This window comes from Lagenorhynchus albirostris, chromosome 12 (genome assembly GCF_949774975.1).
Source record: "Lagenorhynchus albirostris chromosome 12, mLagAlb1.1, whole genome shotgun sequence".
Taxonomy (NCBI): Eukaryota; Metazoa; Chordata; class Mammalia; order Artiodactyla; family Delphinidae; genus Lagenorhynchus; species Lagenorhynchus albirostris.
The window spans coordinates 14,935,073-14,947,794 of record NC_083106.1 but is presented as its reverse complement, the minus strand read 5'-3'; the positions used below and the strand labels follow the sequence as shown (position 1 = coordinate 14,947,794).

The 12,722-nt window shown below is 46.3% G+C and overlaps 1 protein-coding gene across 8 annotated transcripts in view; it reads left to right on the top strand.

Annotated features, from left to right (window-relative positions):
* Positions 1 to 12,722, top strand: part of MTHFD1L (methylenetetrahydrofolate dehydrogenase (NADP+ dependent) 1 like) — a 196,167-nt gene that overhangs the window by 16,885 nt on the left and 166,560 nt on the right. For all 8 annotated transcript variants that reach the window (XM_060168048.1, XM_060168051.1, XM_060168054.1 and 5 more), the window contains one exon: positions 11,028 to 11,139. In XM_060168048.1, coding sequence (XP_060024031.1) covers positions 11,028 to 11,139 — 112 coding nt within the window. The remainder of the gene's footprint in view (positions 1 to 11,027; positions 11,140 to 12,722) is intronic.

Genomic DNA, 12,722 nt, shown 5'->3' with positions numbered 1-12,722 from the left:
AACAAAGACATCTTTCAAAGTGCTTTTTTTATTATGGAAATAAATCACCTTGACTCTTTCGGATAAAGCTCACCCTGACTTTGAGAATGATGATTACAAGGCTTTATTCTCTAGAGAATCTAGAAATTGAATAGCATTCTGGTTCCCGCATGTCTAAGAAGGCTCTTTTCAATAGCTGACGTTGCACGCACATTTTGTTTTCCTAAGTCCGTGGCACTTAGAGTGGCACCGCTGTGAATCTTATAGGCCGTCAACTTCCGCTCTTTTTCTTGCTTCAACTTTATAGCCAGAAATAGGGAAAAATTCCGGGCTCCCTGTACTTGTCTTTAAAGTTCAGTTGGTCTCTGGTGTTTGGCCCTCTCTACCTGGCTTACTTACATACAACAGGCTCCCCTCACACCACAGGATAAAGGCTGTATCTTTCCATTTTTTGGTGCTAGCAGCCAACTTCACTAGTCACTTACCTCCCCGCTGATAGGCCTCCATGCTTCTGCCTGACATTTGACGTTTCAATATTCCTACATTTTCTTTCTAAAACACAGGCCATTGCGGGGCCTGGTTTCAGAGGGTCAGTGCGCCCTCCGCAGACCACAGTGACGGCAATTAATGTGGTGCAAAGAACAGCCAGGCCCAAGTTAGTGTCCAGGACACCTGAACGGGACAGGCTGTGTCCACCCTCGGAAAGCCTTCACTGTGAGAACCCTTGAAAGTATAAATTTAATAACAGATTCGGATTTTTGTTTTCTGATTCCATCGACAATGCATTTTAAGATGATAGTGCATTATAAGTACATCTGAACAGTGCATTTTAAGATTATGGCCCATTTATCTTCTCATTATCAACAATGCTAAGTATCAGGGAGAGCAAAGAGCAGGCAAAGGATTATAGCTATTAGGTCACAGGACGTTATCTTTGAAAAGCATTTCTTACCTGCTTGTTTGTACCTGACATGGGACAAGACCCCCTGTTGGCCATCTGGTGGGGGATTTCCAAAACCAGGGGGGTGAGGGTTTGGGGATCGGGGGGGGACTGTAACACTGGGGTCCTGTCCACCACCTCCTAAACTACACGTAGCCTTTCAAGTTTGGGATGACCTTGAAGCAGTCGCAGCCTGCTGCAACCAGTAGGAACTGTCTTTGAAGGTCTGGAGTCAGAGACAACATTTGTGTTTTCGGGAAGCAATAAAACATAGGCATTGGTTGAGACAGCTCTGGATTCAAGCCTTATCTGTTGTTTAACCTCTCTGAGCCTGTCTCCTTATGTGGAGAATGGGGATCATAATGCTCCCTGCCTCATGGGGCTGCTGCGAGAATTCAGTGATCACATAAGTTTGCTTAGCACAGGATCCCTGGTAATAGCTTGGCTGTTACTGATGGTGAGTCAGGAAGGACACTGGCAAGTTTCACCATACGGATGTGCAGTTGATCGTCAGTGTGGAAATGGAAAGGCCAGTGGGTAATCACACTGTAAGGAGATAATAAAAAATCAGGACCCAGGGTTCCTTATTGGAGGAAAACTAAGAGACAGTGTCCCTGAGAGAGTGGGTGCCCATCTTTGGCCAGTCCGGGCTCTCCCTCTGGTCCTCACCTCCAGGACTATGGACCTCTTCCTTCCCTGATGCCTGTGTTACTCAAGCTGCTCCACTTCAGATCATGTCTCCTGGGGATTCCTGGTTTACCAGTCACTCCTTTCAGGAATAGTAGTCCTTCCTGCGATTTTGAGGAGTAGTTACATTGAGTTAGTTAAATAGAAATGGATCCCCTCTCTTAACAGCCTGCCTAGATCTAAAGATAGTCTTTGGATACTGATTACGCATAAAATCTCATGGAGTCTGAACATGAGAATTGAGATTTGCCTTTTTAGAGAAGTACAGGAAAGAGAGTTGACTTCTGTATTTGGTAGCTTGATAGTTTATGCCCCTCTGAGTGTATGACTGAAAATTAAGAATAAGTTTCCTGCTTTGTTTTGCAGCATCAAAACAAAGATGCATTCTGCTTTGAGAGGCGTTCTGTATTTACATGGGAGAGGGGAAGAATGTCTGGGCACTGACCCAAATCAGCTACACACTGTGGAGCATCAGCTGTTGGTACCCCAAAGCACTGGGTGTGATGTTTTTGGGTCCAGATAAGGAATCGCCCTCCTTCCTCCACCCAAACGAAGGCCCCTCACTCAGCTCCCCAGGCCCCTGGAGTGGAATGACACCCTCATGTAGGAGGGGACAGCCATCCGCCCTGTGAAAATGGGCCTAGATTTGGAGATGTCCTCTTCCTCACCCCAAGGAGTTCACTCTGATACCAAAAGCAAATGTTCTGCATTTAGTATTTATGAGGCGGAGTGGTACCCCTCTCCTGGGAGGAGAGGCTGGCAGGCGCCCCGGGGCTGTGCTCACACACCCTCACTTGCTCCGCTGGCTGGAAAGCCTCTTCGGAATCTGCGGTCGGGCGCAGCTGGAAGATGATGGCGAAACGGCCTCCAGCTGCAACGAATCAGGTCGATCCCAGCTGCGTGTATAAGAAATAACCCCAGAATAAGAGAAGCGTTGTATTTTGTTTGTCTCAGAGGATCTTGTTTCTCCTGAGCACGGAGATCGTCAAAACTAGCACTAACAGAAGAAGGAAAAATACAGGTCTTTCACACTTGAAGGATCAAAGCAGGCTGTTTTCTTGAGCCAAGCTAAATTATCACAAAGTCATTTCCACTTTAAATTCGGTACGTAGCATACAAAAGGCCTTAAAAAGGGAATTGGAAAATTCTAAATATATGTGTATTATACATATGAGATTTTGAAAAAGTAATCTATTTTCCAGAGATTGTGGGGAAAACCCTAGCTTTTGTTTTTTGGCCGAGCCACGTGGCTTACAGGATCTTAGTTCCCTGACCGGGGATCGAACCCCAGGCCGACGGCAGTGAAAGCGCCAAGTCCTAACCACGGGACCACCAGGGAATTCCTGGAAAACCCTAGCTTTTTTGGGGGGGGGGTATGCGGGCCTCTCACCGTTGTGGCTTCTCCCGTTGTGGAGCACAGGCTCCGGACGCACAGGCTCAGTGGCCATGGTTCACGGGCCCAGCCGCTCCACGGCATGTGGGATCTTCCCGGACCGGGGCACGAACCCGTGTCCCCTGCATCGGCAGGCGGACTCTCAACCACTGTGCCACCAGGGAAGCCCAACCCTAGCTTTTAAACTGGACTGGATTGGCAAGTTACACAAGTTTTTTTTTCTTTTTTATATTTATAATTTTTAATGCATTTGTCTTTTAAATCGGGTAGGAAATTATAAGTGTAGTTTCAAACCAAAAATACAAGAATACTGGCTTTTCTGGAGATCTTCATTTCTTCACACAGCTTGGAGTTACTGACTAGTGTCTTTTCACTTCTTGTAGAGCAGGTCTAATGGTAACGAACTCCCTCCACTTTGTTTAATATGCAAATGTATTCATTTCTCCCCCCCTTTTTTTTTTTTTTGAAGTACAGTTTTGCTGGATATAGAATTCTCAGTTGACAGATCTTGTTTTCTTCAGGCACTTTAAATATGTCATCCCACTGCCTTCTGGCCTCCAAGATTTCTGATGAGCACGATAATTCTTTTTCACCAGAGAGGCTACCCTTAAACCAGTAACATGGTAACAGCAGTAAGGACAGCTAACAATCCTTGGGTTAGTGGTTACTGTGAACCAGGACTGTCCTTCACTTGTGTTATCTCGTTGATTCTGCAGCCATCCTATTAGGCAGGACTCTCACTCTTCCCATATCATAGATGAGGAAACTGAGGCTCAGAGAAGTAAAGAGACTGTGCAAATGTATATAATTTGAAAATGATAGAGGTGGCAGTACAGCCAGTATTTTTAGCCACTAGCCCACGTCAGCTCTTATTCCAGATAATCAGAAAACCCAATCTTTAAAAGTACCTTTAAAGTCTAATCTTGAAAACCCAAAAGTATCTGACAGCTCGGATGGGCAACATTAGCGGGACCAAGGCCCAAGACATTAGACTTGGGTTGAGTTCACCATTGCTTCATTCCCGCAGTTAATAGTCCCACAGATATCTTCCTAAGATAAGGAAGCCAGTTGCTCCCTGAGCCCTGGGCTTCTCGCCACCCCTCCAGGGGCACTCTTCAGAATGGATGTGTCCACCCTCTTGAGAGGGCAGGGTGGGGGGCACCCTGGTCAGGTGTGTGGACATGCAGTACAGCCTCATTGATGTGAGTCCCTCCCCCCACCCCACCCCCCTGTAGTGGCTGGGTGGAGAAGATACCACCGACCCTGGGGCAGCACAGATCTTGTGCCAAGCAAATACCAAGGCTACTGAGTAATGTGTGATTAAGTGACCTGGATAATGTAGCTCCCTGAGTTTCTTTGACAGATATTTCAACATTCATGGACTGAAAATGCCTTTGGATGTCAGCTCCCATTCCTCTCACTCTTGCTTCTGCCTGATCATTGTCTTGCTTATTAACACCAGAGAAGGAGGTGAATAGGACTTTTTAAAAAGCCCCCAAATCAGGCCATTTATATTTAGCAGCATTGAGAAAGGGATCTGAGAGAACCTATTGAAACTTGGCGTGAGATCCAAAGGGGGCGTGTGAAGTCTCAGATGGTTCAAGGCAGGTACTGCACAAAGGAAGGGCTCCAGGCTGTGTCCTGCAGAGATCAGGCCAGTGACATCACCTCCCGTCCACCTACAGATCATCCCTGCTTGCCTGTCCGCACCATCGGCAGAGCCTGGCTCTATCTTTTACCCCTTCTTCTCCAGTGTAAATGCTTCCTAAGGATGTAGAATTAGAATACTCTAGTTGGTAGGTCTTAACATAATCTATAATGATAAAACACCTTACATTTGTGTACAGATTTCGTTTTCAAAGTCTTTTCATATACTAGCTCACTAGCGTTATATCCTGAAAGCAAGGTGTTATGTATGGTGCCTTGACCCTGGTTGTCAGTGAAAAGGAGCAGAGCCTGGATATGAATCGGGTCTCATAAACCCCACCTGCCACGGTCTTCCCTCTGCACCTCAATTCCTCTCTGTCAAGTGCAGCTTCTTCACTTCTCCAAGGAGGCAACTGAGGCCAGAGAGTTACTCAGGGGAAGTGGGATGCAGAAATCCTATGTGCAGCCCAGGGTTCAGAATTGGAAAGCACAAGTATGGTGGGAAATGCGACGCAACGCTGAATTTCCCACAGTCTCATCAATTCACCTTAACTTCAACACGGCATAACCGTAAATCATAAGGCTGTCCTGCCTCTGTGAAGTGGGGCTTGCTTCTCGTGGATCTGGGGACCATAACTTGGTCTTTTCCACATTTTTGTGCTACGTGGTTCTGAGTCTTTGTCATATTAGATTATCTCTCATCACACATACACACACGCACAGACACACACAGGTGTGAGCTCACGCTCTCTGTGTGTGTGTGTCTCAGCCCTACTTTTTAGTTTTATTTCTTCCTAGGGTGCAAGAAAGGGAATTATTCTTTTTTTTTTTTTTTTTTTTGTGGTACGCGGGCCTCTCACTGTTGTGGCCTCTCCCACTGTGGAGCACAGGCTCTGGACGCGCAGGCTCAGCGGCCATGGCTCACGGGCCTAGCCGATCCGCGGCATGTGGGATCTTCCCGGACCGGGGCACGAACCCGTGTCCCCTGCATCGGCAGGCGGATTCTCAACCACTGCGCCACCAGGGAAGCCCAAGGGAATTATTCTTGATGAATCAAAGTATATCCATTAGTGGATTTGAGGTTGCATTTTCCTTTTATCATCCATCATAATTTATGTGAGAATCAAGTAAACTTGAAGAGGGATTAACTGTCTTTTCTATATCATTTGGGACACAACTGGCTATCTTTGATACACTCTTCTCATACGTTGAGCAGTAAATATGTTGAATGATGAAGTAAGACACGAACGTTTTAGAAAAAGGAAGGTCATTTATTAACCTTTGGGGGAAAAATTGGGGAGCTAAGTGCTGTGATCATACTCCCAAGTTATCCATGTGGCTTGTAGTCATTCTGATTTATGAAATAGGTCTTAATTTTAAAAGCCAATAATGTCCTACTGATCACAGATGAGAGTGGATAAAAGAAACATAGGCAATTCCAGAAAGGAAAAAAATTCTCTGGGATGAGATCACTTGCTGAAGTGGGGGAGGTACCTTTTGCTGAGACTCATTCTCTTATCTTGCCAAAGTATTACAACATCTGAATGAACATGGTTTGACATTCTTATTTTAGAGTGTTTACACAGTTATTTTGATGTTCTCATTTGATAGTATGCTTAATATTGCAGGAAAGTCTGTATATTTATCCATGGGTACAAAGCAAGAATCCTTCGGTAGATATTCAGTTAATTCGAATAAAAAGTTAGACATTCTAAGTTTGAATAATTTATGGATAAACAGGGACTCTGCTTATGAAAAGCTCTGCCTCAGTGAAATCTCCATCGTCAGGGAATACACTGGACTCAAAGGGCAAGAGTTTACCCAGGCATGGTTGCCAACGCCCATTTCTATAATAAAGTCACTGATGAGTTCCTAATTGCCAAAAACGGAATACACTGGACTCAAAGGGCAAGAGTTTACCCAGGCATGGTTGCCAACGCCCATTTCTATAATAAAGTCACTGATGAGTTCCTAATTGCCAAAAACGGAGTTTCTTTGCTTTTAGCTTGCTTAGCCACTGGGCATCACTGGAACCGGTGCCGGCTTGAAGGCATCCAGTCCTTCCTGTGTCTGGAGTCTCACCAGAGTCATGTCATTTCTTCCCGTCTTTTGTCATTTACAATGAGTGCTCCCAAGGGATGCCTTAAACACCTTTTTCTCCCCATTCTACCTGTTTCCCTCGGGGATCTTGTCCAAGCTTCTAGTTTTAACTATGTCTATAATGCTGGCAGATCCCAGCCTGCACCCCCATCCTCCTGACCTTCCTCAGTTCCAGGCATCCAGCTTCCTACCAGCCCTGTCCTCTGCCTGCTGCAGTAGAATGCTTTCCCTCTCAGCCCCTCCAGCACCCAGAGGAATCTTCCTAAAACACAGCTGATGGTGTGAGGGCAGCCAGAGTGGCCCGGTCTGACAGCTACTTATCTGTTAGCAAGAAAAGGCCAGCAAATTCCGGAATTTGGCATTTATTGAAAGAAAGTGACATTTCATAAAAAAGAAGAACACTTCACTCTTTTTAGGTCTTTGCCATGAGGTGGCCACGGGGCCTCCACGCCACATGAGATTTCACAGACACACCCTGTCCTTGCAGAGCACCGTGAAAAGTCTTCTGCGGAACATGATGTGATCTGTAAAGCCGCTCACCCGGCTTGCACTAACCACAAAGTGTCCCAGTTCATTGAAAGTGAAAGAATATGAGGGCCGGGTCACCTCCCTCCCTCCCTCCCTCCCTCCCTCCCTTGGGGCCCCTCCCTGTACTTAACCGTGTGTGACAGCTGCCGGATGTCCCTGTTGCACAGGGACTGCCGGGTGTTAAACACTAGCAACGTTTTTAAGTATTTTACCAACTGTGTGGGCAAAAGAAGTAGAAATCGAATGTTTGTTTCTTTTCCGTATTCCAGTGGTTTGTTCTGCGCCTCCATCTTGAAGATCCCCAGCCCTCGGATCTTGTAGGCAGGGAATTTTATATTCCTATCCTCAGCAACCTCAGTGTCTGCCCCAGGTGGCGCTTGAGAGATGGCAGGTGAAGAGTATATTCACTAAAGAATCCTGGATCTCTTTTATTCTCTTCAGTCGCTGTAATTTGAGAAGCATGTGTTTGCTGGAGAAAAGTACCTTTTTTTTTTTTTTAAGTATCGTTCTTCATTTTGAACTTTATTTTCTGAATTGTGTTGATAACTTTTGAAGGATGTAGAAGCAGGTTTGGTAGGTCTCAGGTAATTCAATCACGATGCTTCAGGACATAGCTCCAAACCTTTTTTTTCACCTGTCCTACCTTTTGCAGGCATACAGATCTCATGCCTGAGATTCATGTATGCCCTTTCAAAACCGTTGATAGCATAAGTCCTGTCTTCTAACTAGGAAGGTGGGGCTGTCCTTTCTGGAGTTTCCATTTTAAAATGCATTTCATTTGCTAAGTACAAAGTTGTGAGGTTCCTTATAACTCTGCAAGTCCTATCTGTCCTCCATCTCCCCGTCCGTATTCTGAGACCTGTCCCCCATCCACACTCCCTGAAAAAGCAGTGACTTCAGAAAAGTAGTTTTCATGGTATCTAAACCCTCCGCATTCCCACGTGCTCCACGCTAAATGCCTGCATATCTGTGTCTTGCGATTGTTTTAACATTTGGTCTTCTGCCTGGGGAGTGGGCGGTTCGCTGAAAGCTGCTTCCACTCAAGTCTCAGCGGAGAAGGCAATATTTTGTTATGAGTAAAGTTTCAAGCCAGGCTTTGGCCAGGGTCCTTCCCATTAGGGAGGAAGAAAGTAGAAACAGCCAGTGAGATGATAATTCTTCTTGAATCGTTGCTCATTAAAAACCTCGCCTGGGCCTTCGTGGGTTATTTATTGATTTAAGCATCTAGCACTTTTCCTTTCCAGAAAGATTAGCATCTCCGATGCGATCACGTCTGGGGGAGGAGATTTTGGCCTTTGCGGGATCAGCTGCCCCCCCCAGTTGCTTGTTAGCACGGCCCGTTTTCGAGCCGAGTCTAGGTACACAGTTAAGGGGTCGGAATGAGATTTCCAAGATTTATCGGTAATGAAAAGAACAGGTTGTACGGAAGACACCACATGGAGGAAACTAAGTGCTCTTAGGGGACTCAATTAAACCTGTGATCCTTGGCTTTTTCCAAAATGAACATTGCAGTCTTGTACATATTAACTTCCTTTTTGTAGATGTTTTAACATGTTCTGTTTTTGCCGCCGTCGAGCGTGGAAAGTGCAGCGAAATGGCGTTTCTTATTCGCTGATCACTTGCCACACGCTAAGCATCTGTGTTTCAAGTCTTACTGTGGTTGAGTGTCTGCAGTGGTAAAGAAACACAGATATTTTCTTATCAGACGTTTAAAATCCTCTTTCCGTAAGAACACATTTTCCCCCTAAATGTACCATCACCTGCAAGTCTGGCTGCCTTTCAGCTCTGTCTGTACAGAACCCATGGGGCGTTAACGCACTAGATTGCTGGGAATATTGGCTGTAAACCTCTTAATTCGGGTCCACAGTACTGTGACTTGGGCATTAAAAAAGTGGTTTTTCCAGTAGGGATCTCTTTTTGCATGTGATTAATACAGATTCACAGAGATACCATTTTAACATATTCCTCTTCCTGTGCCTTAATGAAGGGCGGTGCTGAAAAGCAGTGAGCACCTTCGGGCCTCATTAGCGGTACTCACTGAATTGCTCTCCCCTATTTGCATGATCCAGCTGATCCGGTGTTTCTGGGATGTTAACCTGTGCATTTAAATTTTCACCATGCTTCTCCTATCACGGGAGCTCGGAGCCGCTCTAGATCTTGGCTTTTTTGTTCCCAAGATTCCTGAGACTTTAGCTGATGCAGCCTCTTGCCCAAACGGTGTTACAGACTCGGGCTGAGGAGCTGGCCTGGTCCTTCCCCATGATCTTCAGCGATCAGCATGTCCAAGCTGAGAGCGGATGAGGACCATTGGAGCCCGTTCACTTCCTGGGCTGTTGGGTGGTTGGGTGAGGGTAGTGGCACTGGGGGTGTTTTTGTGTTTTGTCTTCCGTTCCTGTCTGTTTGATTCTGAAGAGTCTGCAGTCAGTTGCAGGGCATTGAAGTCTGTGGAAAAAGCAATGGGGAGGGGCCATCAGCACTACAGAGTGGAGGGCTGTCAGCTTCCCTCTCTTTCTGCCTCATAGAGTATTGAGTATTCCAAGGCTGTGTTCGCTAGGGAGACAGGACATACCATAGAGGTACTTACACTCCCTGAGCCTCAGTTTACTTGTCCATTAAATGGGTATAATGAAACCAACCTCACGTATTTGTGAGCTGACATGTGCAGTTGTTGGTATTTTCCCCATGGGTCTGAGATTCCCTCTTCAGCTCTCTCCCTCCACATATGGATCCACTTGGAAGTCTGGTTGTTTCATTGGTACTGGGACAGGTGGTCATTCTTCTGTTGAGGCCAGAACCAACCTCTCACCCTACTTCATAACCGTCCTTCCAGACATGTTCCTCCTGTGCTGTGTTACCAAAATACAAACAGGGCAGACATGTGAATGTCTTTTGTAGTAGTGGTTGCATTGTTTCCTTTTTCTTTAAGAAAAAAAAAAAAAAACAGTTTGACAAGAGACTAACCAGGACCTCAAGGAAAATGAGATTCTTGCTTGAGCTCTTGAAAATCTGTCCATGGATCTAGTACAAGTTCCATATGGGTCTAATTTCGATTATGCAGTTGTACAGGCCGGAAGGCTCCCTGCACTGGTCAGATCTTCAAGTGGCTTCATTGCGACCAGCACTATCTCCCCCCTAAGGCAGGATGCTGCATGAGTCAGGATGCTGTCCACCCCCTTCAGCTTGCAGTCTCCTCCTCCCATCAGTGCCGTTTCCTTGGCCCCATCGTTTTTCTTGATATTGCAGTTAGTGTTGAAAACATGTAAATGATAAGACTACACGTAGTACATATGCCGAAGTGACTGCCCTGAAGAAATTTTTTTTTTTTTAATAAGAGTAAACACTTTATTTTCTTTGTTGCTGTACAGATCACAATGATGGAACTGTCCTTCTCTGTCTCTCTCCTTTTCGTGGCCATGCCATGCGGCGTGTGGGATCTTAGTTCCCCACATGCCACATCCCAGGGATCGAACCCGAGCCCCCTGCCGTGGAAGCAGAGTTCTAACCACTGGACTGCCAGGGAAGTCCCCCTGAAGAAATTTTTAAAGCTTTTTTTTTTCTAGGATATGATGATCACGTTTGGTTTGTACTAATATGAGCTACATTAGTAAATCAGTAAAGTGATTCTGTCAGTGCATCCGTGTGGAACTGAACTCTGAAGATTGTTGTCTGTCACATTGAAGGCATTTGGCGTTGATCGTCACGTCTTTATGCTACAGTTGACAATGTGTGTGGTGTTTTTCTTTTTCTTTCTAGCTTCATGAGGCTGACATTGTGATCTTGGGCTCACCCAAGCCGGAAGAGATTCCCCTTTCTTGGATTCAGCCAGGAACTACTGTTCTCAACTGTTCCCATGACTTTTTATCAGGTAAATGTCTTCAAATTGGTGCTAGGCCGCTGATCAAAATAGGTGAGATTGCTATGAGGAAAGTTAATCTTCTTCAGAAGAGTCTGTTCCCGAAATGATGGTTGCTGTCAACATACCTACATAGGTAACGTGCCTGCCTTGGGTTGCTTGATACTGGAACCACATTGCCGGGCAAAGAGCAGCCAAGGCACCAGCTGCAGGAAGGGCCTCTCCTCCTCTTCTGTTCTTCCCCCTTCATCAGCATGTCCCCTGCTGGCCTCTAGCAAGCAGTCGAGTCGGTTGTGGCCTAAAGTAGGACATTTTTACATGTGTGGGGTAAACTAGAAACAGTGGTTTTCACAGTCTTTCAAAAAACAGCTGAGGGCTTCCCCGGTGGCGCAGTGGTTGAGAGGCCGCCTGCCGATGCAGGGGACACGGGTTCGTGCCCCGGTTCGGGAGGATCCCACATGCCGCGGAGCGGCTGGGCCCGTGAGCCATGGCCGCTGAGCCTGCGCGTCCGGAGCCTGTGCTCCGCAACGGGAGAGGCCACAACAGTGCGAGGCCCGCGTACCGCAAAAAAAAATCCAAAAAAACGGCTGAATCCTTTCTCCTAAAGCAGTCTTGGGTGAACCTCAACACGTAAAAGCAGATGAAAACACAGCTACCAGAGGGATGGGAGTGGAGACTAGCTCCCCTGTGTTTGTAATTTCCCTTTGCGGTGACCCCCTCACGCACTCCCTTGGAGCCACAAAGTCACTTCAAAACACTGTGAAAGTCACCCTTAGAAACCGAAGAGGTCTTAGGATGGGTGCTGGTATTTGATGGTATTTGCCAACGGACCCAGGAACATCCTGGACCGCATCAGGTCACCCTCAGGGTAGCTGAAGCTACGCCAGCCCCAGGGCACTCAGCCCAGGCTGAGGGACACCCTCATTAGGGATGTCCTAATGTCCTAAGGGTAGGGACACCCTTTTCTCATTCACAGAAAGACACTCAGGCTAAGAGAGCTTTAGCACACCCAGCCCACCCCCTCAAGACCCTGAGTGACATGTGTGTGCAAGAGACAATTGCAGAGGGAGACAGAGAAGCCTCTTTGTTACCCATGGCCTCCAAATTTCAACATGTGGTAGGGGAGGCTGTACTGCACTGTCCAGGAGGATGGCGTTTTTCCCCGCAAAGCTGGTCAGAACTTGGACCAAAAGGAGCAGAGGTCTCTACCGTTACCACACTGGAGTTCTAGACCTTGAAATTCAGGCAGCCCCGGAACACAGAGTGAAGTAGAGAATAGTATCAAGGAGAAAATAAATGTAACTTCTGATCCAGTCACCTTGAGATAACCATTTTACATTTTTCCATTAAAAAAGCACTAAACTTAATTTTATTGAAATACAATGGAAAGAAAAGAAAGTAATATGCTAAAAGCTCTACTGAAATTCATTTAACTGTTTCTTCAAAAAGAGAAATAATGCACCTTCCTCTCTGGGAAATGTACTCCTCCCAGAATCGACCAATCAGATTAAAAACCCCTTGGAGCTGAAGGGCTAGGGGGTTGTTTGGGGTGCTTTGAAAGGAAGATGCTCAAGAACTTCCCCAAATGCTCATGT